Raw genomic sequence first — 26660 nt, 5'->3', positions numbered from 1 at the left:
CTTGACAACATTAAAGTGTCCTTCTTGCCTCTCTCCACTTGCTTCAGTTCTGTGTAGTTTGTTTTGTTTCTGTTCAGCTTGTTTAATCATCACTAACCTTTTTGATTTCTTTTCTTCCCTGTGCAATTTCATTGTAATTTCCACCTGAGTTTAGATGCATTCTGTATAAAGGATGAGAAAGCTGTAGTTTTGGCCATTTGGAGTGTAATTTTCAGAAAGCTAAACTTGGGCAATTTGAATTCAGTGTTCACAGTGTGTTTGTGTGAGCATGGATCTGCACAGTAGGAATGGCAGTTGCCACTTGACTAGTTTTAATGACTTCCTCACCTATGCGGTTGTAATTGCCAGTACTGCATGAAGACACAATAGGTGGGCTTGTATATGCACATAGGTTGCTTATTAGAAATCCGCTCCTTCGAGTCCTACCAAACTAATAATAAAATGAACATTTACAATGTGTTGCTCTAAAATGAAAGGGTGTAGCATTTACTGCACCCAGTTTAAGGGTAGACCGCTGAAAGTAAGCTCCCTGCCCCTAGACCAGGAGAGGGTGCATGCAGCAGTTCGCTGCTCCTGGGAGTGGCATGCACATGCTTTGCCACTTCTAGGAGCCACACGGGGATCTTGATATAAGTAACTCCAGGTGGGGGGAGCAACAAGTGGGATAAGAGGAGGGTTGATGGTTCTGTTGGGGGGAGGGTAGGGGTTGGAGGGCTAAAAGTAACCCAGTCAGAGTCCAGGAGTGGGATTAGCACAGCCCCAGGGCTGGTGTGAGTATCCTGGGGCTGTGCTGTAAATATATGCAGGTGTTCACGAGATTGGATTTACCCTTTCTGATTGGCCAATTTAACCCCTTGGAACACCTATACAGATGGACATTTAGATCAATCTAACCTTGGTTATTAAATGTAATGCCTGTATGTACCCAAAGTGAATTTGGAGTGGGTGTAAGGGCATTGTTGAACACAATAATGCATAGTTCTCCTTTAGGCAGAAATGTTCTTGTTCCTGTATCCCTTCTAGCTTTAGTTCTCCTGTGTCAAAGCTTTCTGAATTCTCTTGCTCTCATTAGAGGGTTGAGAGCTTCCATACATTCTTATTTAATTAAGACCATAATGTGCATAAGAGGTGCAGGAGCTTTTAAGAAACTACTTTCAGATTGCTCTGCTTTGAAAAACTTGCATAGCCTGTTTCTTTACACTCTAGTTTAGTACGTAGGTATCTATTCTGCTTTTAGCTCCTGCTTTGTTAATTTTATATATAATTGCTACTTGTAATATCATCACTTTTTGATAATGCTGAGGCTAACCTGCAGTAAGGCGGTGGACGGGGCTTATGGATCTGCATTTTAATCGCATTAAACCAGTCTTTAGTATGGCATGTGTTGCCTGGCGTCAGAACTTATTGTCCTTCTCCCTGACACTAATAGAATCTCAAAATGGCTGCTGACTTGCATTTAGAAGGTATTACCGAACCTTTTTTAAAGTAAATTGAATGAATGGCAATGGTATTTTTAGCTAAAGACAGACTTCAGCGATTGGAAATTGCAGGTGGCTCTTATTATTTGGCCCTATTGCATATTCAGTAAGCAAGCGGGTGGCCAGACAGCCTGGAATATTTCATTGTTGTCCATGTTGTGTGGTATTAATGTAATGTCTTCCTTTCACAGGTGACACGTTATCTGATATTTGAGCTTGCTTTAGTATGTATCTGTTGCTTTCTTTAGAGACATAGTAGTGCAGTAAGCCCACAGTTCTCTGTGCATAATTGTAGTATACAAACAAGACCAGCTGAAAAGGCAACACAGACTTCTGCATAACCATCAGGCTACCTACTGCTCGGTTGTACAGTGGTCATAAATCACTAAGATATAAGTTAACTTTCTTGCATCAAGTCTTTGACCTTTAAATTTTGTACTCCAAAAATGATTGATACTTCTTATAAAAATGACAGTGTTTTCAGCACTGATGCTTCTCACCTGTGTTGTAGGTCAACAAGAGAATGTAACTGATAGGATATGCTAAATGTACCTGAATGGACTGGGAAGTTCAAGACCAAAGAATAGCATGGGATCAAAGAGGGGAAAGAAAGAAGGCTGGCCGAGTTATAATTTGTGCTACTCCTATTAAAGGGAAAAGTATTTTAGTAAATATTTTTGTTCTGTACTGGGGGGGTGGGGGGGAGCCAGATAATGAACTCATATCACATGCTTATGACAACCCTTTCCATTCCAATAGTAATAGGTGAGCTGCAATACTACTGCTCCTAAAATTAGATGCTTTAAAATCAGCAGGTGTGGATAATTTGTGTTCATTAGCTTTAAAAGAATTGGCCAATGACCTCTCTGGACAGCCAGTACTAATTTTTCAGTACCTCTTGGACACTGCGGGCATTTTAAGAAAGCCAGAAGAAATCCAGTCTTTAAAAAAACACGAAGGAGGCAAAGTGGGTAATTGTAGGCCTGTCAGTCTAATGCTGATTCTGAGTAAAATAACAGAACTGCTGCTATGGGACTCTTATTAATAAAGCATTAAAAGAGGGAGCCATAAGTAATGCCAGTAAACATGGGTTTATGGAAAGTGAATTCTGTCAAATTAACTTGATAGTGCTTTTTTTAAAAGTGAGATTGCAAACTTAGTTGATAAAGGCAGTAGTGTTGATGTATTATGCTTTGACTTCGGTAAAGTATTTGACTTGTTATTGCATGATATTTTAAGGAAGTGAGCTGATACAGATTTTAACATACTGCATATTAAAGGAATTAAAATTGGCGGATGGTAGTAATGGCACAAGGGTGCTTTTATGGCATAGAACAGGGATCACCAGGTCTTGTCCATGCATACTTAATACCTACATCAATGACTTAAATATAAAACTCATCAAGGCTGGATCTGGGCTGTGGGGCGGATAAGCAGCTGAACATTAGCTCCTGTGGCTACAAGTTGAAGTTATTGGTAAATTAAAGACAGTTCAGAGAAGATCCAAGAACAGCATTTAAGTATTGGAAAATGTACCTTATAGGTAGTGGCCCATGTTTTCAGTTTTTATTTTCAAAAACACATCTGGGAATTTTTCAGGGTTTATTTTCCAAACATAAAAAACGGATTGAAAATTGGGATAAGAAGAAGAAAAGAAAAATCAGTTTAAATTGGGGAAAATAATATGTTCCGGTGAGGGGGGGAGGGAGTAAGGCTGGGACGAGCAATTGTGAGGGGCAGGGAGGAGAGTAGAGGCTTTCCTGACACGACGCTCTTCCGATCTCTAGGGGGGGCGGGGGGAAAGGCATGGTGCAGCCTGTTGGCTGCTTCCGGGGTTGCAGCAGGGAGCAAAGCGGAGGAAACTATCAGTGGGTGCAGGGTGAGGGGTGTGGCTCTTGCTGCTATGTACACCCAGAAGGGCTGCAGGCTGTGGGGCTGTACTGGGTGGGTAAGTGGGAATCAGCTGCGCTGCACCCAGTGCCCCCTGTGGCTCTGCTTGCTCCCGGGGCCGCTGGGGCTGGGCTCTGCTTGTTCCCACTCACCCCAGCCCCTGCTGCAGTGATCCCCAAAGCAGCTGACACCAGCTGCCTGCATCATGGCATGGTGCAGCCCAGGGCTGGGGTGAGTAGGGACAAGCAGAGCCTTGTGGGTGTTCAGGGCACAGCACAGCACAGCCCAGCAGCTCAAATCAGTAGCGAGACCCTTATGAAGGGGGATGAGGCAAAATGCCATGTTTATTGATTACATGAAGCAGATGCATACGCTTGGACACACCAGTCATACAAGCAGACACACACAAGCATACACACAAACAGACATGTAGACAAAAATCACTCTAATAAGATGTTATAGTTACCAGCAGAGGTTGTTCAGTGTTAGCACTGGGTGGCCAGTCCAGGCTCATTGAGAGTGATGACAGTGGAGGTGAATAGATACGCCCGTGTACCAGGGGGTTGCAGAGAGTGGATTCCCATATCATGGCTTGTCTGCATCTCAGTTTTATAGGGATTTCAAGTCTTTGTTCAGCATTGGGGTTTTTCCATGCTCAGTTTTTAATTAGAGGTTATTTCTTATCCATCTTCTGGTTATCTCAACCTGAGGTCATTTCAATAAAGTTGGTATCTCAGCATTGGTATTTCAGTCTTGGAGCATTGTGTAGTTGGTATCTCTGCCTTAAAGCATTGTGTAGTTCAAATGGCAGGATATGCAAATTTCCTTCTTTTCACTAACTTCTTTGTACCTGATCACAGATGAGTTCTTCAGCCATCCATTAATTAGCTTAATTAGCTTATTCTCTGGTAATTCGTATGTTAGCGCCTTGTTGCATATACAGTCAGTTAAATCTTCTTCTGTTTTCATGCAAATAGTTACCATACCTTTTTTTTCACCGTTCACCCTCTCACACAGACACTTGCATACACAGGGCATACAAAGTTCATTTACTCATGTCAAGCAGGGAACAAGCACAAAATGGAGTTTTAGTTGTTCATAAAAGACAAAAATAAAGCTAATACAATTATAGAGTTTTATTATTCAATACTATTATCATTTAAGCATAATAACTAACAGACAAAAATTCATACTATGCCGTCTCCCACAACATGTGGTGTGCTAGCTAATGCTGAGAGGTGTCTGTGTGTGTGTATCTCCAGTTTGATTGGGATATGAAAAAGACAGACAGGACAGTGTCCCCTTAGGGGTTTTTGGAGCTAATCAACAGGTCAGCTGGTAATGTCCCTCTGTTCCGTCCTTGGGAAAAGTTGCTTAAGAAGAGCTTGAACTAATGAGAGGCTTTTGTTTTCTTGGTGGGCTGCTAAATGCTGTTATCAGCCCCCTTGCTTGTAAGTTTGAAGACCGTATGAAAAAGCAGGGAGAAGGAGATTGAAATGCTCAGTGTCATCAACAGATGCATGCACTGCACCCCCCCACCCCCCCCCGCCTTTGCCTCAGAGTGCTAGCTGGGGGCTGGAGGCTGGCAACACTTCTGCCCCTTGAGCAGCAAGCTGGGAAAAGCCTGGGACTGTACAGAACAGGGTGGGGGTTTAAACCTCTTCCTGATCAGAGCCTCCTGCCAGGCCCTGGCCATGCCCATGCTCAGCTCAGTACTGGAAAGGAAGGGAGTGCTGCTGTAGTGCCCCCTGGCCTCTAGCCTGAGCCACTGCAGGCATGTGCCTGTATTTCCTCAGTCCAGAGGGAATGTCTGTATAGTTGCAAACTAGTTCAGCCTAGGTAGATTAGACTAACCTGCAAAGATTGAATCAATTCAGGCTCAGGCTTGTTGAATGTCTGTCCCTAGTCATAGAGAGAATCTCCAGGGGCTCAGTCTACTCGGCAGAGTAGGTCAAAGAGAAGGTCATTGGGTGGCTTGATCGTAGCCAATAAGAATGACTTTGGGAGCAAAACTGATGACGAGTTCTTTTCTCTAGCAGGCAAGGATATAACAAAATTGGGTATCTTGATATTGAAGTTAGACATATTCAAATTAAAAATCATGCATATTTTTAATAATAAGGTAAAATAGCCATTGGAACAACTTTTTAAGTATTGTAGTATATTTCCTATCTCTAGCAGTTTTTAAGTAGTACAAACGAATTTACTCAGTGAAACCTCTAGTCTGTGCCATATAGGAGGTCAGACTAGATGATTTCTCTTAGGGGCGATACATAGGGGGTGCATGCAGGTGCACGTGAACCCCCTGAGTATAGTGGCGCACCGCCAACACCGCTGGCAGCGTCTGCAGGAGGTCCGTGATCCCTGCTGGCCGCCGCCGTTTGTGGGAGCTCCCCTGCTTACCACCACTGTGCACCCTCCCCAGCTGCCAGGGGCATGAGTCGTTCATGATTTCTCTGGTCCCTTCTGGTCTTTTAAACTTTGAATCTACTGTAAATATCATTATGCATGCAGAATATATGTGAAAATAACATTAAAGGCAAGACAAACTGACAAAGTAAGACAGCCCCTGCTGAGTCCTTTTGCAACACCTTGGAATTTAATGGCATTTTAGTTGTATGTTGCAGACTAGTGCAGTTTTCTGTGGCTCTTTACATTTTAATAAGAGTCCCAAAAGGTTAAAGTTGTGCTTAACCCCACCCCCCTCCCCCCGACATCTCTGTGTAATTTGCAGTAATAAAATAAATGCTCTCTGCAGGTTTAGCTTTGTAGAATTCATGCAAAGATCTTGGATTTCAAGCATGTGTCTTTGCTTTGCAAATGTAAGTGGTCTTGCATAGCCATGCTCTATGCTTGTAATTGTTGGCACAGTGACTGCTTTAAGTGGGATTTGAATAGTGTCTGCAGAGATACTATTAGAATAAATATTTCAATTTTATAGGATAAACTTGGACATACAATATATTCCAACCCTCATGTAGTATCTATACTGTATTTATAGTTGGCATTTCTTGTCTGGGATATGCAGTTGTGTTCAGTGCTCAAAATGACTATTACTTGCTTTGAATGAGGACACACAATGGCAATTGCTCTGTTTTTACCTATATCATGATCTGAGTTATGTGATACAGTGACACTTAGCGCTGGATGAGCAATTGGTTTCTTAGTGTCTGAATGGTAGAAACTATTGTTCATCTGTAAAGTATTTAGACAGGAATAATAGGGATAATTACAAATTAAAGATTCTCTCCTTTCAATCTGTAATACCAGATTTAATTTTTTTTTATTTTATTTTATTTTATTTTTTTTTAGATTTTAATTCAGCCTGCTGGTGAGCTGCTTTTATGGCTGACTTTTTATTGTAGGGTAACCTGGCATATGTGGCTGACAAGGTGACATTTAAATGACTTTTCTGTAATTAGCATTAAAATCCTGGAAAAACTAACTACTATTCCAACTTTTTTTTATCTCTGCCCTTTGGAAAAAAACAGTATTCAAAATGTCAGAAAGGGAATCTGCAACTTGCCATTTTTTTAAAATTAAGCTGCTGTTTGGCAGAAAGCATTTGAAATTGACTCTCTACGTGACATTATTCACTTGGTAAGTGAAAAGTATTTTAACAGATTAAAGTTCTTTTCCAATCAGAAATATGATCGCTTTTTAATAATTAATACAAATAATACACAACAATAAATACTTACTCATCCGAAGCAGTAATTGTTCCCATAGTGAAGATTGGTTGAAACCAGTTTTTCCAAATATGAGGGGGAAAAAAATCATTGTTAAAGGTACCAAAAATTTATAAATTGGCTTAGATATTTGCATTTCATTCAGGAGTAGCTGTAACCTGTTATTCGATTCACAAATTATGCTTGGTATTAGCCACTTATTTGGATATGTCAGATTCTGGATATGTGTAGACATTACACTTAGACTTAGAACTGTACATAAGTTTGGGGAGGTTAGATTGGGCAAAAAATGCCTGGCTTGATTGAATGTAGTTCATTTAAGGAGGTATGCTATGCAGATTAGACTCACCTATGCCTGATCTAACTGAGTATGTGTATGTGTGCCCCCTTGTATGCCCCTGCCCTCCTCCTGACCAGGCTATTTTTATCCCATTGATTTCCCTCCCCTTTGTCTCCCCACAGTTTCACCAGCCCTCCCCCCAGCCCAGCTGACTTAGATCCTGTTGGTCCCAGCATGGCTTCTGGCACCAGCAGACGTATACATAAGGGAGGATCTGATCTATGGTCATCACTCAGCTTAAAGCAAGTCACACAATCATAGATCAGGTCCTGCAAACATGTGCATGTGTACTCCTGTGCAATGTAGTCAACTATAGCTTTAAATTATTTTCAGTTAATCATGGTGTTTAGAGTTAAAAATGCAGAACAACTAATGAAAGTATTAAGATACGTTTGTCTACATCCATAATATTGCTATGTAAATAACTTTAAAAAAATTCAGCATATTTGTAGATAGATGTACTATAAGAGTTATTTTACTAAAGGTCTTATGGAAGCATAGACTAGAGACTACATAGTTCAAGGGACTGTGCTGACTTTGGCCAAGTTGGGAATCATGCAGTGGTGAAATGAAGGCTCCCAGTTAAGTCGGTGACAAAAATCTTCCTGGACTTCAGTGAGGTTAGGATTTCATATCATGAGTCCTGATGCTGACTCTGCCCTTAATACTATACCATCTATAAAGGTGAATCTGGTTGGGTTGAACAAGAAGTTTTGATATTTATATTGAATTACGCTCTCTAGTCAAATTCTTAGATTTTAGTAGCCATCATTTGACTAAGTTTCTTGTAACCTATAATCTGATCTAATATTTTTGTGCCTGAAATGTTTATTTAAAAAAAAAAAGTGGTGTTTCTCACTATTTATTTTCTGTTTGGTGTCTCAGCTTGTTTTTGGGTAAACTAGAATCACTGGCTCTTATGTTTGTATTTGTGAATTTCATGGTATTTTATATTTTTCATAAAGTCCTAGCTATTGAAATCAAGATACTTTGTCAATTTGCAGTTTCAGGAGGTTTCCAGAACTCATATATTTTTAATTTTATTCTTTGCAACCACAGCCAGATACATTCTCTGACTCACAAATTGAAGGCAAATAAAAAGGATACACAGTCTGTTGTTTTAAAAAAATCTCATTATTTTTAAAGTAGTTGCATGAGTCTTGCTGTTCCACCTTTGAATGCAGCAGATTGAAGATTCTGGTTGTTTCAGAGTGCTTATCTGTTTTTCCAGTGCAAAAGTTGGGTCATATTTTTGTTCTAATGATGGTTTTGAGAATCAGAATTCTTTAGGCATTGGACATTTCATGTTAAATGGATAGCACATATTCAGAGAAACACAAAGTACACCTACATCGCCAGGAACGCCTTGTAGCTAATAATGAGCATTTGCACTTTTTGACTGGCAAATGTACTTGACCTTTTGAGTTCCTGCCTCAAATGTGCATATTTTCATAGGCGACTTTAAACTGTGAAACTCATAGATTTAGGACTTCATTTGCGATATCATCAGAAATAATTAAAGAAATTGAAGAATGTGTTTCCATCCAGAACAAAGGCAAATTCAAAACTGTTCAGGAATTTTGGCAAAGGGGTTTCAGCTGAGTAGCACGTGGGTAGGAATAGGAAGTGGGGTGGCAGGGGTGAGAGATGGCTTAAGTCAAGCTGGAAGAGAGAGCATGTGTGAAAGTGGAGTATCATTCTCCATTTGTTTCTGGAGAAATGGATTCTAAGCATGGAGAATAGGCTTTTGGGCAGGGCACTAGCCAGAAGAGCCTTAGGACTGTCAGGCAAGCTCTGCCTCTTCATTTCTCCGTTCCAGAAAGCAAGACTTAAGTACATTCTTGTCAATAAACAGAATTGCTGTAAAGATACCAGACTCCATCAGTGGTTCTTCTCCTGAGTCTGAGGTTGTTTTTCAGCTACTTGCTCAATCACAAGAGTTAAATAACGTGATCTGTTAGTCACACTTCTAGTTGTTTGGAGTCACTGTTGTCACTATATGTTATTACACAAGATCAGCTTTCTTTGGTTAAATGTTGAAACCTCCTTTGAATAAGGCTAAGCATACCCAGTTGTACACATTCCATTTGTCTCTAAACTGAGCTGCAGAGTTATAGGTAAGGGAGTCACATAATGTCTAGTCCTTCGTTAGTGGTTCAAAAAATTGCAGGCATAAAATTTTTTTTTTTTTTAAATTCTCAGAAGTGGGTTTATGTCTCTGGGTATTATTCACACATCTGTTTAAAAAAATTGCTTGGTTTTGGGAGTGGGGGTTAGCTAGTTAAGGGAGACCCAATTTAGAAATGCTGGCTTATATCTTCCACTTGGGTAATCTTTCTAATTAATTTATAGCTTGCTGCATTTTTTTTCCCTTGTAGTGTTCTGCAGTGATTAATCAGAATTTTGAAACTGGCGGTCCATAACAGCATTTCAAAAGAGAAATCCAGCCTCTAAAAGCTGTAACCAGCTGTCTGAGTTACAGAGATCATGAGTATTTCTTTCCCCAAACACAGTATAAAATGTATTTGGAAAAGAAGCCTACTTTATATGACATCTGGATTTCAAGTTAGCAGCCTGTAAAAAAAGAAAAGAAAACAAAATAAAACAACAACAACAAAAATCTTTTGTTGGGATGCTGCTGATCAGGGTTAGGGCTTTGCCTTTAAATGAGACAAAAATGGGCTAAAGCTGTGTGAAATTTTCTATGGTGTTGATGGACTGGTTACACTGATGTAAACCCTAAGATAGACTTGTACCAATGGGTGTGTCTACACGAGATGTGTTACTAAACAGTAGACTAATCTACTGCTCAGTAAAGGCTCACTATGTAACTGTGTGCAGCAACTGCTGCGCATTAAAATAGGCTAATGCACAGTTTTCTACTACCTGTAAATGCAGATTGTAGATTTACTGCATATTAGCCAGTGTGCGGTAGTTCATGGTTACACAGCTGACTGGGAGCAAATTGCTCGGTGAGGCCAGACAGCAGTGGGCAGGACAACTGTCCCCTCCCTGGCAGTGGCCTGTCGAAGAGGGGGTTAGGATAATGTCCCATGCCCCTGTAGCAGGCAGCCCCCAGGTCCCAGCTTTGGAGCTGGCCCCAGGCAGGAGATAACATCCCAGCCCTGGCTCCAATCTCAATCTCAGAGCTGGGGGCAGGCAACTTGGAATTGCCTTTACAATAGAGATGAAAGGGGTGACGGGTACGATCACTCCTGAAAGATGGGTTGCCAGTAAGGATTAGTAGCGGTTTAACATTATGTTTAAGGGAAGTAGTAAACTGGCAGCACTTTGCCATAGAACTCAAAAGCAGAAATGAAAACATACTGACAAAAGGAATAGGAATTGTTTGTGTGAGCAAAAATGCTGGCTAGCATCTGAACTACTTGCTCTTAAATTGTATTAAATAGAAGGGATAAAATCCAGGATGTTTGAACATAATACAGGAATTATTTACCTAATGGCTATTTTCTTTCTGAGTTTGTTCAGACATTGGAGACTGATTAGTACAGTATTTACTTAGACCTATTTGTCCAGACCAAGGACTACCACTGTGTCCCATTGTACTTGATTTCTTCAGATGTGTGGATCCATATCAACTAAATGAAGCATGAACTGTGAAGAAATAGACTTATTCCACATGGGATACTGCAAAACCTCAGGAAATTATCTTCCTTCTGTACCTTAGCCATTGTCTGTTATTGAGCTGTGGATTTTTTTTCCCTCCTGAGGCTACTTTTTGAGGAAATCCACTCATTGTAGCTGCTGTTTGGAGGCGGGGGTTGGAATGGAACATATTATAGAACTTGATCGTGCTTCAGCACTTAGTTGGAAAACTTACTTATTTTCCACCCCTTATATAGAGCAAGAAATACATGTTGATACAATTTTGCTCAGGAGCAATTCATAACCTTACAAAAAAGATGATCTCTTTAAAAGCAATGGATGTTTTAAGATGGGAAGTTTCAGACTTGGAACAGGTCAAAACCTAGTACTAATGCAACCATAATAAATACTGTATTGTCTTTTTGTAGAAGCTCTTTTCCTGTAGACCTCTTTTCTTGGTTTCTTTAGATATGTAAGTGTCTGATTGGGCTACTAGAGTGGGCACTATTTCGTGGTATATGGCCTAAACTGTTCTGTCTCATGTCATGGCTAAAACCAGATGTTTCTCTTTTATTGTGTTTTAAAGGATTCATCTACCTGAGCACTTCAGAAAGAAGTATGCTGTGGATGAAATATATTATAACGATGAGGTAAGTGTCTGCCTTACCTAATATTTTCTCTATGAATACAGAATTTAATAGTTGCTCTGAAAGTATAGCAGTAATTTCACACATGCAAATCTTGTTCCCTTAAATATATTAACTTTTATCCCTTTAGTAATCCTTCAATTCCTGAATAACTACTTCATTTAGAAAGGTGCTCCTCATTTCAAAACCTTTAAAATCCTATGCTGGCATTGAGAGTGTATGCTGAGACCCTACATATAGATACATTTAAAATATGCTTTTATACTTAAATAAAAGGCTCAGTAGGTCTTGTTTTGAGTGGTACTGAGGTTCTGTGTAAAAATGCATATTGCTAAAGAATAGGTTACCAATGCCACCAGAGCCCTGAAGAGATTGCAGTAGGACAATGACCTGTCCTCAGCACTTTGTAGGCTACATATTCTTACGCGGTCAACCTAGGTTTTCCCCTTTTACCATGACATAAATTATTTGAACTATGTCATGGAAATATCTTACATCCAAGCAGCTACAGGTTTTAATTATTTACTATTACTGTGGAGCCTAAATAAATGCATTCATATTAATTTTTAAAATATGGATAATATCTCTTTCTGTAGCTGTTTCTGAGCAGATGTTACATACTTATGCACCTGGATAGTTATCTCTTTCAGTAGAAAAGCTCAGCAGGATTGTGGAAGCATTTTTGCCAAGCTCTGTGGGTGATTCTTTGGGAGAGCAGCTTGAAAAAGAAGATTTTGATACTTGTTTCCCTGCAGAATGCTAACCCTGACTCACCAGACCCAAAATTCACTTTAACCAGCTGTGGAAATGTTTTATTTCATTTTCAAAATGCATCCAGTTCTAAACTGAAGTTGTGATAGTTTATTCCCATATGTGCACATTTGAGGAAGCTGTGAAGAGGTTTCTGTTTGACGTATTTGGGTTGGAATCACAGTCTTGTTATCAAACTCGATGTGTCGAATGTAGGAGTACAGAATACAGAAGCTTTATCTGCAAGAATGTTTGACAAGCCATTCCACGTTAGAAACAAAGCCTTATTAGAAAAGGATGATGCTTATTGATATTTTGCAGGCATTCTCCCATCAACAAATGCCTTTTATGGCAATTGTTTCCATGTTGTGTCTGTGCTTTTGTAATTCTTACCTGTGGGGCAGCAAAAATATGCAGTTCTCTAAGTTGGGACAATTCAGAGGTCCATGTAAAGATAATTTTTCCCTTTCGGGTGTTCTAAGCTACAAGCTAGTGAAGTTTTGCAGCGTTGTAGTTCTCTACCAGATGAATCTGTCTGTGGCTGCATACACATGTTCAAATGACCTGGGAGAATTCTCCCGGGTTTGCTTTCCTGGTAGAAAAACTTGCCTAGAGATGACTAAACGCTGAGTCCCTGAAGACGAGCTCTTGCAGTGATGAGTAATTTAACCCTGGCTGTTCCCAGGCAGCCATTTTTGCTCTGGGAGAAAAATCTTGAATGTCTGTAGTCTTGTTTTATCCCTGGAGAGAAGCAGCTCCCAGGAAAAGCTGAGTGCCTGTATTTGTGCATTTTATCATTTTGGAAGAGGTAAAAGCAAATTGTCAGCAAATGGGGTAGTAGTGTTAGAATGGCTTTTAGGAACTCCGTGGCAATACAGTGTGACCTTAAATATTGCATTGACCAAACTGCTTGAGAACGCTAGGGGCTTCTAAAATTCTATTTTACTTGCAGAAACGTGATTGTCTTATAATTCAAAGGTTTTGGAGGCAATTCTTGCTTATTTTCCTTGGCACATGAACTTTGCCAACCCAGGGATGTCAGATGCCTGATGTACAAGGGTTTTGTAGCTACAGTTGAGAACCTAGCCTGCTTGGGTTCTTATGTGTTGTATGTAATAATTGTAGAAGCTTTTGGATACAAGAAAACTATAAAACATAGCCAAGTGCTAGCATGTACCTGTCTTGCCATCTCTCATTTGAATTTTTTTTTTATTTTTTTTTTCACTCCTGTACCGTGAATCTGGTAATGAGCTGATTCTAATTTTATAGAACGTCCACCAAGTGGTGAGGTTTGTTTATTAGTCAGTAAATGAATTTCAACACCCCCTTCTCTGTAACCCCATTACAGACCTTTCTATCTAGGATCCCAAGGCTTTTCTTCTCAGAGGTGTAGGAAGGATATATTTTTAATGTTAATATTTGTACTCCTCCCCCTTCATTTTTATCTGTAATATAGTTTTAACAAAAGGACAAGCATTTAAGAATACCAGTAATATTATAAGAGTGGGAGACCCAGAATCCGTTGAAGATCAACTATTTATAACTTATGCTTGAACGCACATTGATTTTTAAACAATAAACGTGTATTAGAGATTCTAAATGTCTGTGTTGCAGTTTAATGGGACTACTGCATTAACAGTGGTAATAAAATTTGAACTGAAATGACATTACACCTTCTCTTCCTGAAAGAACAGGCAGAATAATGAGATGACTGACAAATACTGTTTATCTCTTACTTTCCCTTACACTGTCCTGAGGTCAGACTTATTGCAAAATGTTGACCGCTTTTTTGAGCAAACCAGAGGCCTTGAACTGCGGCAGTTGCTGTGAAAGCCAGTAGGACCCCAGTAATTATTAGATTTGGGAAGTTAGAATCATAGAAAATTAGGGTTGGAAGGGACCTTAGGAGGTCATATAGTCCAACCCTCTACTCAGAGCAGGACCAGCTCCCAGCTATATCATCCTAGCCAAGGCTTTGTCTAGCCAGTCTTAAAAACCACCGAGGATGGAGATTCTGCCACCTCTCTGGGTAACCTGTTCCAGTGTTTTACTACCCACCTTAGTGAGAAAAGTCTTCCTAGTATCTAATCTAAACTTTCCTTGCTGCAGTTTAAGAACGTTGCTTCTTGTTCTGTCATCAGCCACCACCAAGTTGGACTGTAAAGCTGACATAATCATGCTACACTGTGATGCCAGGCATTATATGGAAATAAGAATGCTGTATCTTTAAAAAAAAAAAAAAATGAAGGTGGTACAAGTGGAATATATTGAGAAGTGCATGGTCTCTTTGGAAATGAAAGACCTATTGTAGTCTCAAATTATAAATGAGAGAAAGATGGCGAAAGAAGCTGGGGTGTTGGAGACAGTCTAGTAAGTGAAAGATGACCAAGTGTGAACTACAATAAATATTTAGCACACAATAATGTAAAAACAATTAATGTGTACTTCATTAATATAGTAGAGCATTAACGATGCACTGGTTCCTGATTCCTAATTTCCATGTTCCATTATTGGCCTTTTTTTTTAAAGAACTTTTTCTGAGTTATTTCCCTTTCAAAACACTAATGGCAGCAGGTTTAATTGTACAATGCAGCTGCTACATGTAAGACGTAAAAGCACACCACCAACTTAAAAAAATTGTACTTCTGTCTCAACATTTTTGGTCAATTCTTTTAAAAAAGTGACACTTAAGCTTACTGTATTAAAAAGAGATCAGATAATTCTTTTTCTCTCCTTTCCTGTTTTGTTTACTTTGTGCTCTTGACAGCACTTTGTAGAGTCAGTATGACTGTTCCCTCCATCTGGTTAATCCATTTCCCCTGTCTTGTGGGTCTTTTGCACAGCAATGCATGTGGGGAATGGAAAAAAATCATCTTTTAAATTGGAAAAAGTGAGAAATGTCTTTATTTATCACGGAGGCTGTGTGGAGGTATAGTGCCAAAATGAAATTACTTTGCTGCCTTTTAAGATGATGAGGCTTCCAATCCTGCTGTTCCTTTAATTGATATGAAGTTACTGATGGATAGGGCATGTTATAGTAAATCCGTTACAATTAAGCATGTTAATATGACTGCACTCTGGTGCCCAGCCCTTTTTTAAGTTATCTCTTTATGGCAATGAAACTGTTGATATATACTTTCCCCATATTGTATTGTCTTCTTTATCTGACAAACAGTATATAGGATGTATGGTTTCTCTTAGTAAGCTGAAATGTTTCTAAGATTGCTGCATATAATATGTTGTTGTTAGGAAATTTTCCAGAGTTAAAATAATGAAAAGTATTGTAACTGTAAACCTCTATTTAGATATCCAGTATCTTGGCTTCCAAGAACCCTTCTGTCCTCCTTACATTGGTAAGTAATATTTATTCCCAGAGAACATTTCATCTGTTTTATCTTCAACAAAGTGATGAATTAATTATAGTCTAATATAGCTTCTCCCTCCCTTCCCATCAAGAAGGATAAGTCTGTCAGTGCTCCTAATTCTTGGCCAGTTATCTTCATATAACTGACCAACCTTTCCCTTCTCTTCTTGCTTGGTTGGTTGCTAAATCTCGTCCTTCCTTTACCGTGCCCTGCTGCTGTGATCCTTATTTGTGTTCTAGTAATTTTGCTCATAAATTGCAATAAACCTTTTTGTTACCCACCTCACTTCCCTCCTATGCATCAAAAAATAAGTTCAACTCTCACTTCTCCTAGTGTTCTGACCATGGGGTGAAGTTCCATGTTACACTTGAACCATACTGGGGGCACTTAAAGCACATCTGCATATTAAAGCTTGTTAAGTCATGTTCACTGCCCTCTGAGCAGCTCCAAGTTACACCACTTCAGATGAGGGTTAACTCTGGGCTGTGCGAGCTAGCTTTTCTTAGGGTAACTTTAGTCTGCTTCACAAAGGTAAAATGAGTAATTTTCAGTCCTCCAGCAGCCCAGGATGCACTGCTCCCAGCCCCTTCCCTCCCCCTCAAGTAGGGATAGAGCCCAGGTTCCCTGGCTTCTATCTAGGCCCCTGATTGCCAGCCCTCTAGTTGCAGATCAGAATTGTATAGTTCAGAAATATTAACCCTTAACGTGCAACTGCTGACAGCATGTTCTAACTTTAACACTGTTTAAGTGTTTTCAGAGCAGCCTTTTCATTTCTCAATAGGGTTGTTTTGGTGATGGGGACCTCAATCTCTTTCCCGGGCCCCTTTCCCCCAGGAAATATATACCATACCTTTCTCTTCCTGTCTGGAGAACCTGAATGCTTGCTCTGAGTTGTAGGTGCAAGGGATTATTGGCCTCTAACTGTTATCTAATGCAGATAGTTATTAGGTTTCTTCTTTTTGCTTGTCTGGCTCTTTATTAGGAACCCCTTATTACGTAGTGAAGTACAAGGCATTGTTTTGCTCTACTTTTAACTGGAAGAGTTTTGAGGGCCTTGTTACACTGGACACCTTTAGTATGCATTAAATCTGTGCTGTATTAAAGTTAGAATATGTTCTGAGCAGTTGCATGTTAATGTTTACTTCAATCTTTAACACGTGTAGTTTGGTGATTATTGGTCTCACCCCCAGCACTGTGCCAGTTTTGATCTAGCTCTGGTGTAGACCCAGTGGTCTGCAGGCACCCAGCTTTCAACTCGATCTTGGAGGAACCTGATAAGTAAAAGATCCAGGATCCTTCCTCCTGACGTGCATTTTACTTACATGTAGGATTTCCAAAAAGCCTTACAAAATGGGGTTCTTTAATTTTTGAGTACTTGTCTTTATAGCACAGTGATAGTTCTTTTCATCTTCCTCTTCTAGCGTGGTATTAACACTGATAGTGGACATGTCTCCAGGGAAGCATCATTTGAAGGAATCAGTCAGTAAGTGACTGGGTATCTTTTTAAAATACTGATTGTTGAGTAATTTTTGTTGTTTTCACTTTACGTTTTAAAATATATCATGGTTTTGCTTATGAAAGATGCAATGTTTTATATAAAATAGCAAACCTGTTTTTGATTCAGGCTTCTGTTCAAATCCAAAGATTTAACTTTTACTTCTGAATAAAATACAGGTTTCCTTTTATTTTATATGGGTATTTGGAAATCTTTTTCAATTTATCTTAGAAATAGCAGAGATTCATACATATGTTTCTTTATATGCTACTTACACATTTAAAAACCCCTTACATTTCTTGACAATGAGTACTTGGCTCTATTCCAGCACTTGCTCAAGATATAGTTTCTACTGAGTGGTTACCATATTTTATTCTTATATGTAAAATGCTTTATACAACAAAGACTTTTGGAACATCCACCCTTCTGAAAAGACGCAGTAATACAACGTATAAAGGAGGGAGAGATTCTATTTCTACATAAATATGACCTTTTTTATTAATTCATAGATTTTGATTTTTTTTAAATTACTGCCTATGAAAAAAAAAAATAAAAAAAATTCTTAGCTGCAGTTCTGTGAAGTAGAAGCTCACATGAAAAATAGTTATTTATTTCCTACAGCAACTGGAATGATTTATCATAGACTTTTTCTCTGATTTGAGGATGATGGTTTGAATTTGAATCAAATGCCATCGTCTGTGCTAGGTTATAATATCCTAAAACGTTATCATCTTTTTAGCTAAAATATGCATAAAAACCCTTCTCAAACTGTCTGCAAGGCTATTAAAATAAATGCTATGTCTGAGATAATGAGTGGGTGGCCTTTTTATGATCCTTGGCTTTAAGTCATCCTGTTGTATTTTCCTTCATCTACCTCTCTGTCCACAGCAGATCATACTAATACTGAGATGATCATGTTACTTCACAGAATTGGCTGCTGTTGCCTATAATTCTAGACACTCATTTTGTAAGGTCACATAAGTGTGCTTTCTCTTGGGATAGCCTGTCCTCTTTGTCGGATGAAATGAGATCTGGAATATGATTACTTAATTACTTTTGTTCTCTTTCACAACCTGACTGGAAACTTAACCAGTCTGTCAAGAGCATGGACACTGGAAAAACATGGGTACTAAAATTATGGACTCTGTACCTTTTAGGACCATTGTACAATGAATACAAAATATTGCAGAATCTTTTAAAAAACAAACAAGAAAAACTGTTTGCGTCCTAATGCTGTACGCTGCGCATCTTTCTGCTGTAGCTTTTTTACCATGCCTTTCCTGAAAATTATCAAAATATGTTCAGCAAAAGGGTACAATATAATATAATCAACTCACAAGGTTTGCATTCCTCTGTAAAATAATTTGAATAAACATTTCATGCTGGTATAGGATGGATTGTTGCAGCTGGATTTGAAAGCAACTTTGCCCGTGGCCTCCTGCACCACTTAGCATTTCAATAAAAATAAAAGGAAAGGTATAGTTCAGAATAAAGTATGGCACTTCTGTGCTTTATGCTTCTCTACTCATTTTTGAGGATGTTTGGCACATTAAGATATGTCTTCCCTTTTTTAAAGAAGTAAGAATGATGCTATTTCTAAATACTTGATGAAAACAATCAATACAAACAGAAAAGCTTTTATAGTATCAATTTAACTACTGCCAGTTACATCACTCCATTTTAATAAATTATTCTGCATTTTCATAATCTTTGGCAGTATGGCTGCTTTACTGTTGAAGTATCCTAGACCTGAACTTTGGTATACTACCTTTTATAAGTTTATTATTGTTCAGTTTGCTTTCTTGAGAGATCTGAGAGCTATGTAGTGGTTCTGCCTTGTGTCTGTATTTTTCCAAGGCCCCCTCTACATGTGCAGGTGAAGACACGCTTGGATCTAATGCGATATCCACACAATTGCGTCTCTTGACATGCTGTATGTGCATAGCAGGAGGCATAATTGTAGGATTGCATATTAGTCCCCCTGCACTGGCAAGCAGCAGGCTCCCACAGTTGGAAGTCCCCTTTTGCCCCCTGTCAGCTGTGAGATGCTGTGGGATGTGCATCCAGGGCTGAAAGTTGTGTGTGGGCTAGGGGTTTCAGGCACCCCTGAGCCTTGGGGATCATGACAGCTGCAATCCCCAAGGCTTGGGGGTTTCAAACTGGGCATAGCGCACCCCTGCAGCTGGGAGCCCTGTAAACTGATGGGGATCCCAGCTGCAGGGGAGACCCTGCTACACATGCAAATTAAAGCTTGATAGCAAACAACTATAAAGTTAGACCTAAAAAATGTATACAACTTTATAGCTGGTGGGAGCTTTTTGTTGTGTGTTACTTTGCTATGCGTGCGAAGTATAGCTGCTTTGCACATGTAGCTGGTCTGGTCTTATGCAGTTAACTAGTCATTGCACAATACCTGTACCATATGGGGGAACAGGACTTATTGTTCACTTAGATATCAAATTTTTTGAGGAAGCAATGTAGTGGTTTTGCCTTGTGGTGTGGTTTTGTTTTGTTTTGTTTTGTTTTTACCATCTGCAGCTAGCTTATAGGACATCAGGCCCCTAGCTAAGTGCTGTAAAGCAGCAGTCAGCGATTTTCAGAACAGCCCAGATTGGGTCTGAGGTGGGTCAGCAGTTCACTGCCTCTGCAGCTTTTTTCCCTGCCACCGCTTCTCCCTGCCCTCTGGCTGTAGTGTAGGCACAACTCCCCTCACCCAGGCTTGGGCAAAGCCCCTGGTAATAATATACTATTGAAGCTGCATCCCATGCCCCATTTCCACTGGTGGCATCTAGTGATTCTTGAGGCCATATGTTGCTGACTCCTGCTGGTCTTAATCAGCATAAGTCTTTCAGTTTTGGTGAGTTAGCACAACGTGTTTCAGTGAACATTTCAGTTTTGTGTTAGCATTCCCTGTATATCAAGATTCCAGAAAATGCTTTTGTGTTAATTTACTCAACTAAAATGTTATTTTTTTCAAGTAGTTAATGCCTGAGCTAAAGATGAGCTCAGTAGTGGGCATCTTTAAGAAATCTACAGATATTAAAAATAAAACACACAAACCAATGTATTTAATAGAAAGTACCTTAGATCTGAAGTTGTCATAATTGGGAGGTATTCTTGATCTCATCAAATGATATAATTGACACCCCCATCCCTTATTGCTATACTCATTAAAATATTGTATTTCTTGCTATACCAGTAGAATAATTGTTATAGCAAGATACGCCAAAAGAAGTCATCTTGTGAATATAAAATTTGCTCACAAAATAAGGGAAATATAAATATATATAAAAACTGGGGAGAGAAGGGAAAAATCTGTTTTCAGGCTCCTTATCTTAAAATGCTCAAAACAGTGTTTCTGTAGGACTTTCACTAACTCATTATGTGTGCGTCTTGTCCTCTCTTTGATTAACCGCATTTGTTGCTGTACAAGCTAGAAATAAACACTTAGCACCAGTTCTGCTTTCAGCTTTCTTCTCAGCACATTTTATTTTTATATGCTCATAGGCGACACCCATGGTGTGGGTTTTCAGCTGTTATACTTCAGAATTAGGTTCATAAACTAAATCATTTTGTTTTGAAAGTTCTCACATCTAACACAGAAAGCAAACAGCAGGGATTAAATTTTTACCACTCCTCAAATCAGCTTCTAACAGCATCATTTTCTAAACTGCATGTGTGCAAAAAATAAGACAAAAAAAAGGTGGGGGAAGAATGTAATTGCTGGTTCCTAGCTTGGATGTATAAATCCAGCATCTATATATGTAAATTGTGTATTAGGTATGCATTTGAATGCATACAGTTTAGAAAACAATCCCTCCTTCAAGACAGGAGTATATATCAATTTGCTGATTAAAACAGCGTGTGTGCAATTTCGTGACCAAAAAATTAGTTTGTGCCTTTTTTTTTCCTTTCAAAACACCACGTGCACTAGGGGCGTAGCCTATTCAAATTCATAGCATTGTGATGTAGGTCTCTTATACCTACCTAATCTCTGCTTATGCTATAGATATTGCTGTTTATGCCAAGAGCTACCTTGCCTTGCTTTCCTCCTCAGGCAAACCATACAAAAGCTTTCCATGAGAGCTGATCTTGTAATGTGTTCTCCAGGTGTAGGTGGATGTGGTATATTTGGGTGAACTGATTTATCTAATTCCTACCTCAGATGCTTCTATGTATGAGTTGAACAAATTATGGCCCTCACAGTAATTCCTCCCAGGATAGCAGGCCTGTTTGAAGCAATGGGACTGCCAGCTGAAGGGTTGAGAGCTCAGGGCTGGGTATAGACACCTGAACTTCAGCCTGAAAAAGCAGCCTTTGCAGACTTCCAAATTTGTTTTTCAGAGAGACCTCAAAAAATTGGAGGATTGGACAAAAAGAAATTTCATGAGGTTCAATAAGGATAAGTGCAAAGCCCTGCACTTAAGACAGAACAGTTCCATGTATAGGTATAGGCTGGGGACCGCAGAAAAAGGTTATAGTGGCTAACAGCATACTGGCCTGCATTAGTAGGAGTGTTGCCAGCAGCTGGAGGGAAGTGATTCTTCGTTTGTATATGGCAGTGGTAAGGCCACATCTGGAGTACAGTGTCCAATTTTGGGCCCCCTACTACAGAAAGAATGTAGACAAATTGGAGAGAGTCCAACAGAGGGCAGTGAAAATGGTGAGGGGGCTGGAGACATAATTTATGAGGAGAGGCTGAGAGAACTGAGTTTATTTAGTCTGGAGAAGAGAAAACGGGGGATTAAATAGCAGCCTTCAGCTACCTGACTGGTTGGTTCCAAAGAGGATGGAGCCAAACTGTTCTCAGTGGTGGCAGATGACAGAACAAGGAACAATGTTTTTAAGTTGCAGCAAGGGAAGCTTAGGTTAGATATAAGGGAGAACTTTCTTGCTACCAGGAGGTAAAGCACTGGAACAGGCACCCAGAGAGGTTGTGGAGTCTTCATCCTTGGAAGTTTTTAAGACCAAGCAAGACAGAGCCTTGACTGGGATAATCTAGTTGGGGCTGGTCCTGTTTTGAGCTGGTGGTTGGACTAGATGACCTCCTGAGATCCCTTCTAACCCTCATTTTCTATGATTCTTTTTTTGTCTTAGTTAATAAAAGGTGTTTTTTTGCTCCAGTGTGTATTGCTGAATGGTCACTGCTACTGATCACCTCTCTAAACATGATCTGTTTCTAGTCATTATTCAGGTAGGACGTGAACCCATTTAGCACTTGGCTTGTGCCTGTGCTCTTTGCATCATGCATCCTGGGTCACTTAAGGGTCTTAATAATAATTTATTATGGTTTTTCCCTTTTGTAGTAATGACATCCTCTGGTTACTTCTGTGGAACTGTCTCTACTTTTTTAGGAAAGACTTCTAGCTGTTTAGCAGATACTTTCCCCCCTTAAGAGCTCAGATGCACACATCTCTCCTCATTCATTAGTACAAAGGTTAGAGGTACACTGATGCATTGGTTCATATTATATTGGCACCAATAAAAGGAAAATTGACAGCATTGGCAATTTGCTTTTTTTGGCCTATGTGGCCGATAATGTAACCAATAAATGCCACGTGCATTTGTGCAGCCTCAGGATGCATGCAATTAAAGACCATTGTCTGGCTGGTAAGTCTGTTGCGGGGAAGACGTGCAGGGGAAGGAAGGGGGGCAGATCAAGGCCCCCACAGTGTGGAAGGAAGTGGGGCTGGGGCAGGCGCTGCCCAGGTGGGGTGAGGTGTGGGACAGAGCTGCAAGCAGCTTGTCCGGGGGGCACAGGAAGGGGTGGAGTGGTGGCTCCCACTGCTGCACGCATCTTGGGGGAGGCACGAGGGGCAAGTGCCCCCCAGATCTGTGCACGAGGCGAGGTCGGGCTGCTGTTGTGGGCTGGGGATGGCACTGGGCTCTTCCTGGTGGGAGGTGTTGGGTTGGGGCTGTTCTTGGGGCAGGCTGTGATGACACTGGGAGGGGAGGCTTTGGGAGGGTTACAGCTATCTCAGAATTTGCCATAGCACCCTCATATCCCCCCTCCTAGTGCTGCCACTGCCCACCCCAAGCGCAGATCTGGCCCAACCCCCCTGCCAGGAAGAGCCTGGCATTGCCCCTGGCTCCAGCCTCCTGAAGCAGCCTGCCCTCACTCCACGTGCAGGTCCAGGGGGCACCCCCCCCATGCCTCCTCTGGGGTGCGTGCAGCAGCGGGAGTCCCCCCACACCTCTTGGACAAGCCACTTGCAGCTGTATGCTGTGCCCTGCCCTGCCCCAGCTGATAGCACCTGCCCCAGCCTCTCTCCCTCCCTCACTGCAGGGGCCTTGATCTGCCCCCACTCCCCTTCCCACCCTGCCCCTTCCCCCCAGCAGACTTACCAGCTGGATGCTGTTTTCCAAGCTGCCAGGCTGCCTATTGGTAATCAGATTGGTATTGGCTGATATGGCTCTTTTAATAATTGGCCATTGGTATTGGCCCAGAAAGCCTTTATTGATGTGTGCGCCCAATAATGGTTAAATTTGCATTGCCTTCATGCTGAGCCCAGGAGTACCACTGAGAAGTACAACTCCCCTGTCCACTCCTGCTCCAAGCAAAATAGCTTTTTTTGAGCAGGCCCAATCTTGTACAAGTAAGCAAACTAAGAGGGAGTGTCCAATGGCCTCTCTGAAGTGGTTATGTTTTTGGGGTAGGACATGTGCAGGAGCGAGTGGCAGTGGCATGCTTCTCAGTGGGAGCAATATAGCCATACCCTATGGTGCTCTTTTTTGCTGTCTTCGACAAAAGTGAGACTTTTTTTTCTTCCCTTCCTCTTCTGCTCCTCACTCACAATGTAAATGGACACTCATTTTTTTTTTTGCTGAATATGTGAAAGATCTGCTCCATTTCACCTGTTTTGACAGATACCATGTCCTAAAACCACTTGTCACTGTATACTCCATTCCTTCACTTCTCTCATATAGTTCTGTCTTCTCAAGGGGCTGTCAGTTCTGTCATTCAAAGTTATTTCATTTCTTTGACAAAAGTAGTCGGTCTGGGTATTGAGAACTGCTAGCTAATTGACCTCAGTGAAAAGTGATCTTCTGTTGAAATCTATTCCTTCCTTAATCACTTGCAACTTCAAACACCTTCCCTGGATTCATTGTATTTTTTATTTTTTTTGCAGCAGACTTAAAAAAATCTGGGTACAGTATCAGAGTTATTTTATTGCCCTTCATTCAGTGCTTACCAGCATGTTTAAATGCATTGTGATATCTTTAAGGATTGCTGAAGCTGAGCTGTTTGACAGAACAATCATAAGGTGCAATTCCAGACTCTTAATCATATGTACCATTGCTGTTGTGTTGCCTCCTGCAATATATTGATTAGCCAGACTTTGTGGGGCAGTTATGAAGCTGCCTTCCTGCCTTCCACGGAACTGGTTAAGATGAAGTTGCTTTTCAGGGATCCTTCTTTTTTCTGCCAATTCCATTTGTCTCTTAGTTAACTCTGCTCTGGTGCTTTTTTGCTGTGGATAATAATAGAAATAAGCTGACTCTCTTGGCATGTAGGATGTTCATCTGCTCCTGACAGAACATACCTTTCTTGGTCCTAATGGTGTTGCTTCTCTGCCTCATTCTTTTGAACATCTCCTGGGACATTGTCTGAGCTAACTGATCTTTTTTTCAACTGTATAGGCCTCTTGTCTCCATTATGTTCCCTGGGCATTCCTACCTTGGCCCTCAAGGCTGACCATAAATTGCCTTTCTCCTGTGAGCAATTATTAGGTTTTCTTTATGTATCTGAAAATAAAGCCCCCAGTAACGAATTTTAATTTCCTATAGCATTGACACCACTTGTCCCTTTGTTTTAGTTAATATTATACATTTTAGAGAACTAACTAGAGAAAATGTTGGCATAGACACTAGAAATATGCATCTAGATGTAAGCGTACCATCTCATCTATGAATCAGAATGTTGTATTAAACTTACAACAATAAAAAAACAGATGGAATATCCAAAAGTAATCAAAACAGTCCAACAAGAGAGTCAAACTCATAATAAAAAAGATAGCAAGGTATGAAGGACTTTATAAAACAAATAGAAAAATAAACCTCATTTGGAGCATTGCCTTAGGCCTGAGAAATGCATGTATGCTCATACACGCACAATTGGAAAAAATTTACTGAGCTAATTACTTATGGAACAGAGAGTACTAACTTTATAAGCAGCCATCTTGTTTCCACTAGGCTAATCCTACCTTGTCCCTAAAGGTCATTCCTAAATGGTCCTGTAAGCAACTCATAAGTTTGCTTATTGGAGCACTAAGCTGAGACAACCACTTACATCGTGGCACATAGATACTAGCTAGGTTAGCAAAGACAAAAACCAGTAAGTAATGCCCGGGAGCTGAAGCAGGAGCTGCCTGGCTGAAGCTGCTCACTTGGAGTAGTGTGGCATGGCAGGGGCAAGATCGTAAGCAGGAGCTGCTGCTGGAGGCAGGGGGAACAGAGCAGCACTCGGCTACACCGAGAAACAGCCCTGCACGTGCTGACTGGTGCTGGGCTGTGGGCATCGGCAGGGGTCCAGCGCAGGCTGCCCCAGTGTGAGGGGCAGCCACGAGCGGGGTTCAGTCACCTGGCAGGCCCGATGGGGCCCGGGGGCTGGATTTTGCCCCCCCCGGTATAAAATCACACTATAGTGATATGGCATTGGTTTAGTTAAAGATGAGCCTTGTCTACTGTACTCTTCCTTGGAAATCGACACTTAAGAGCTCGATGCTCTTCAGTCTTTGATAGCCAAGAAGTTCACCGCCCAAGTGGTAGGACTGTGGCACTTCCCATTTAGAGTTAAGGTTCCTGTACCAATAATTCATTACTACAGGACCCTTAAATTGCCTTATTGCTAAGAAATCACTGTATTTACTAAAATCAATGTCGACTCTGAATTTAAGACTCCCCCCGCCCCCTTAGTAATTAGATTCTATATATAGAAAATTGTATAAATTTGTTATAATTTTCAGACATAGAATCTAATTATCATAGGGTTGTCTTGATTTGTCCCCCTCCTGCTGCTACGGCAGGGAAAGCAGTGGCTGGGGAGTGAGGGGGATGGGTCAGGTAGCCCCTTTACCCTCTGCTCTCCCTACTTCTTCCCCTTGCAGCCTTCCTGCTCCCCCTGGTCCCCTTGTACCACTCACTAAAGCCTTTGCCACTCTCCACAATCTCTGCCCCTTTCTGCTTCCTGCAGTCTCTGCCTGTCCCTTCTCCCCCTTACTGCCTGATACTGCCCATCCTCTGTTCCCTCCTGGAGCACAGCATGTGAAGCTCAGCCCTTGCCCAGCCCTGCGGCAGTGTCAGTGCTGCTAATTGGCCAGGCAAGGGACAGTTCCATGTGCTCGGTGACTGGGAGGGAACCTAGCCCAAGCCAAAACCGAGATGCACCTGGGGCGGGGGG

At 40.8% G+C, this 26660-nt stretch overlaps 1 protein-coding gene across 3 annotated transcripts in view; it reads left to right on the top strand.

The window, feature by feature from the left end:
- The window catches only part of PEPD (peptidase D), a 216477-nt gene that overhangs the window by 25733 nt on the left and 164084 nt on the right, over positions 1-26660 (top strand). The window contains exons 1-4 of one of the 3 annotated variants that reach the window (XM_019535850.1): positions 957-1117; positions 11590-11653; positions 15706-15753; positions 17187-17248. The exons of 1 other annotated variant lie outside the window; for it this stretch is intronic. In XM_019535850.1, coding sequence (XP_019391395.1) covers positions 972-1117; positions 11590-11653; positions 15706-15753; positions 17187-17248 — 320 coding nt within the window. In that variant the 5' untranslated portion in view covers positions 957-971. Of the gene's footprint in view, positions 1-956; positions 1118-11589; positions 11654-15705; positions 15754-17186; positions 17249-26660 lie in introns of those variants that run through there. One more of the 3 variants, XM_019535849.1, reaches the window with a different exon arrangement.

The sequence above is a fragment of the Crocodylus porosus genome, unplaced genomic scaffold (assembly GCF_001723895.1).
Source record: "Crocodylus porosus isolate Cpor-Errol unplaced genomic scaffold, CroPor_comp1, whole genome shotgun sequence".
Taxonomy (NCBI): Eukaryota; Metazoa; Chordata; order Crocodylia; family Crocodylidae; genus Crocodylus; species Crocodylus porosus.
This window is presented reverse-complemented; position numbering and strand designations above follow the sequence as displayed.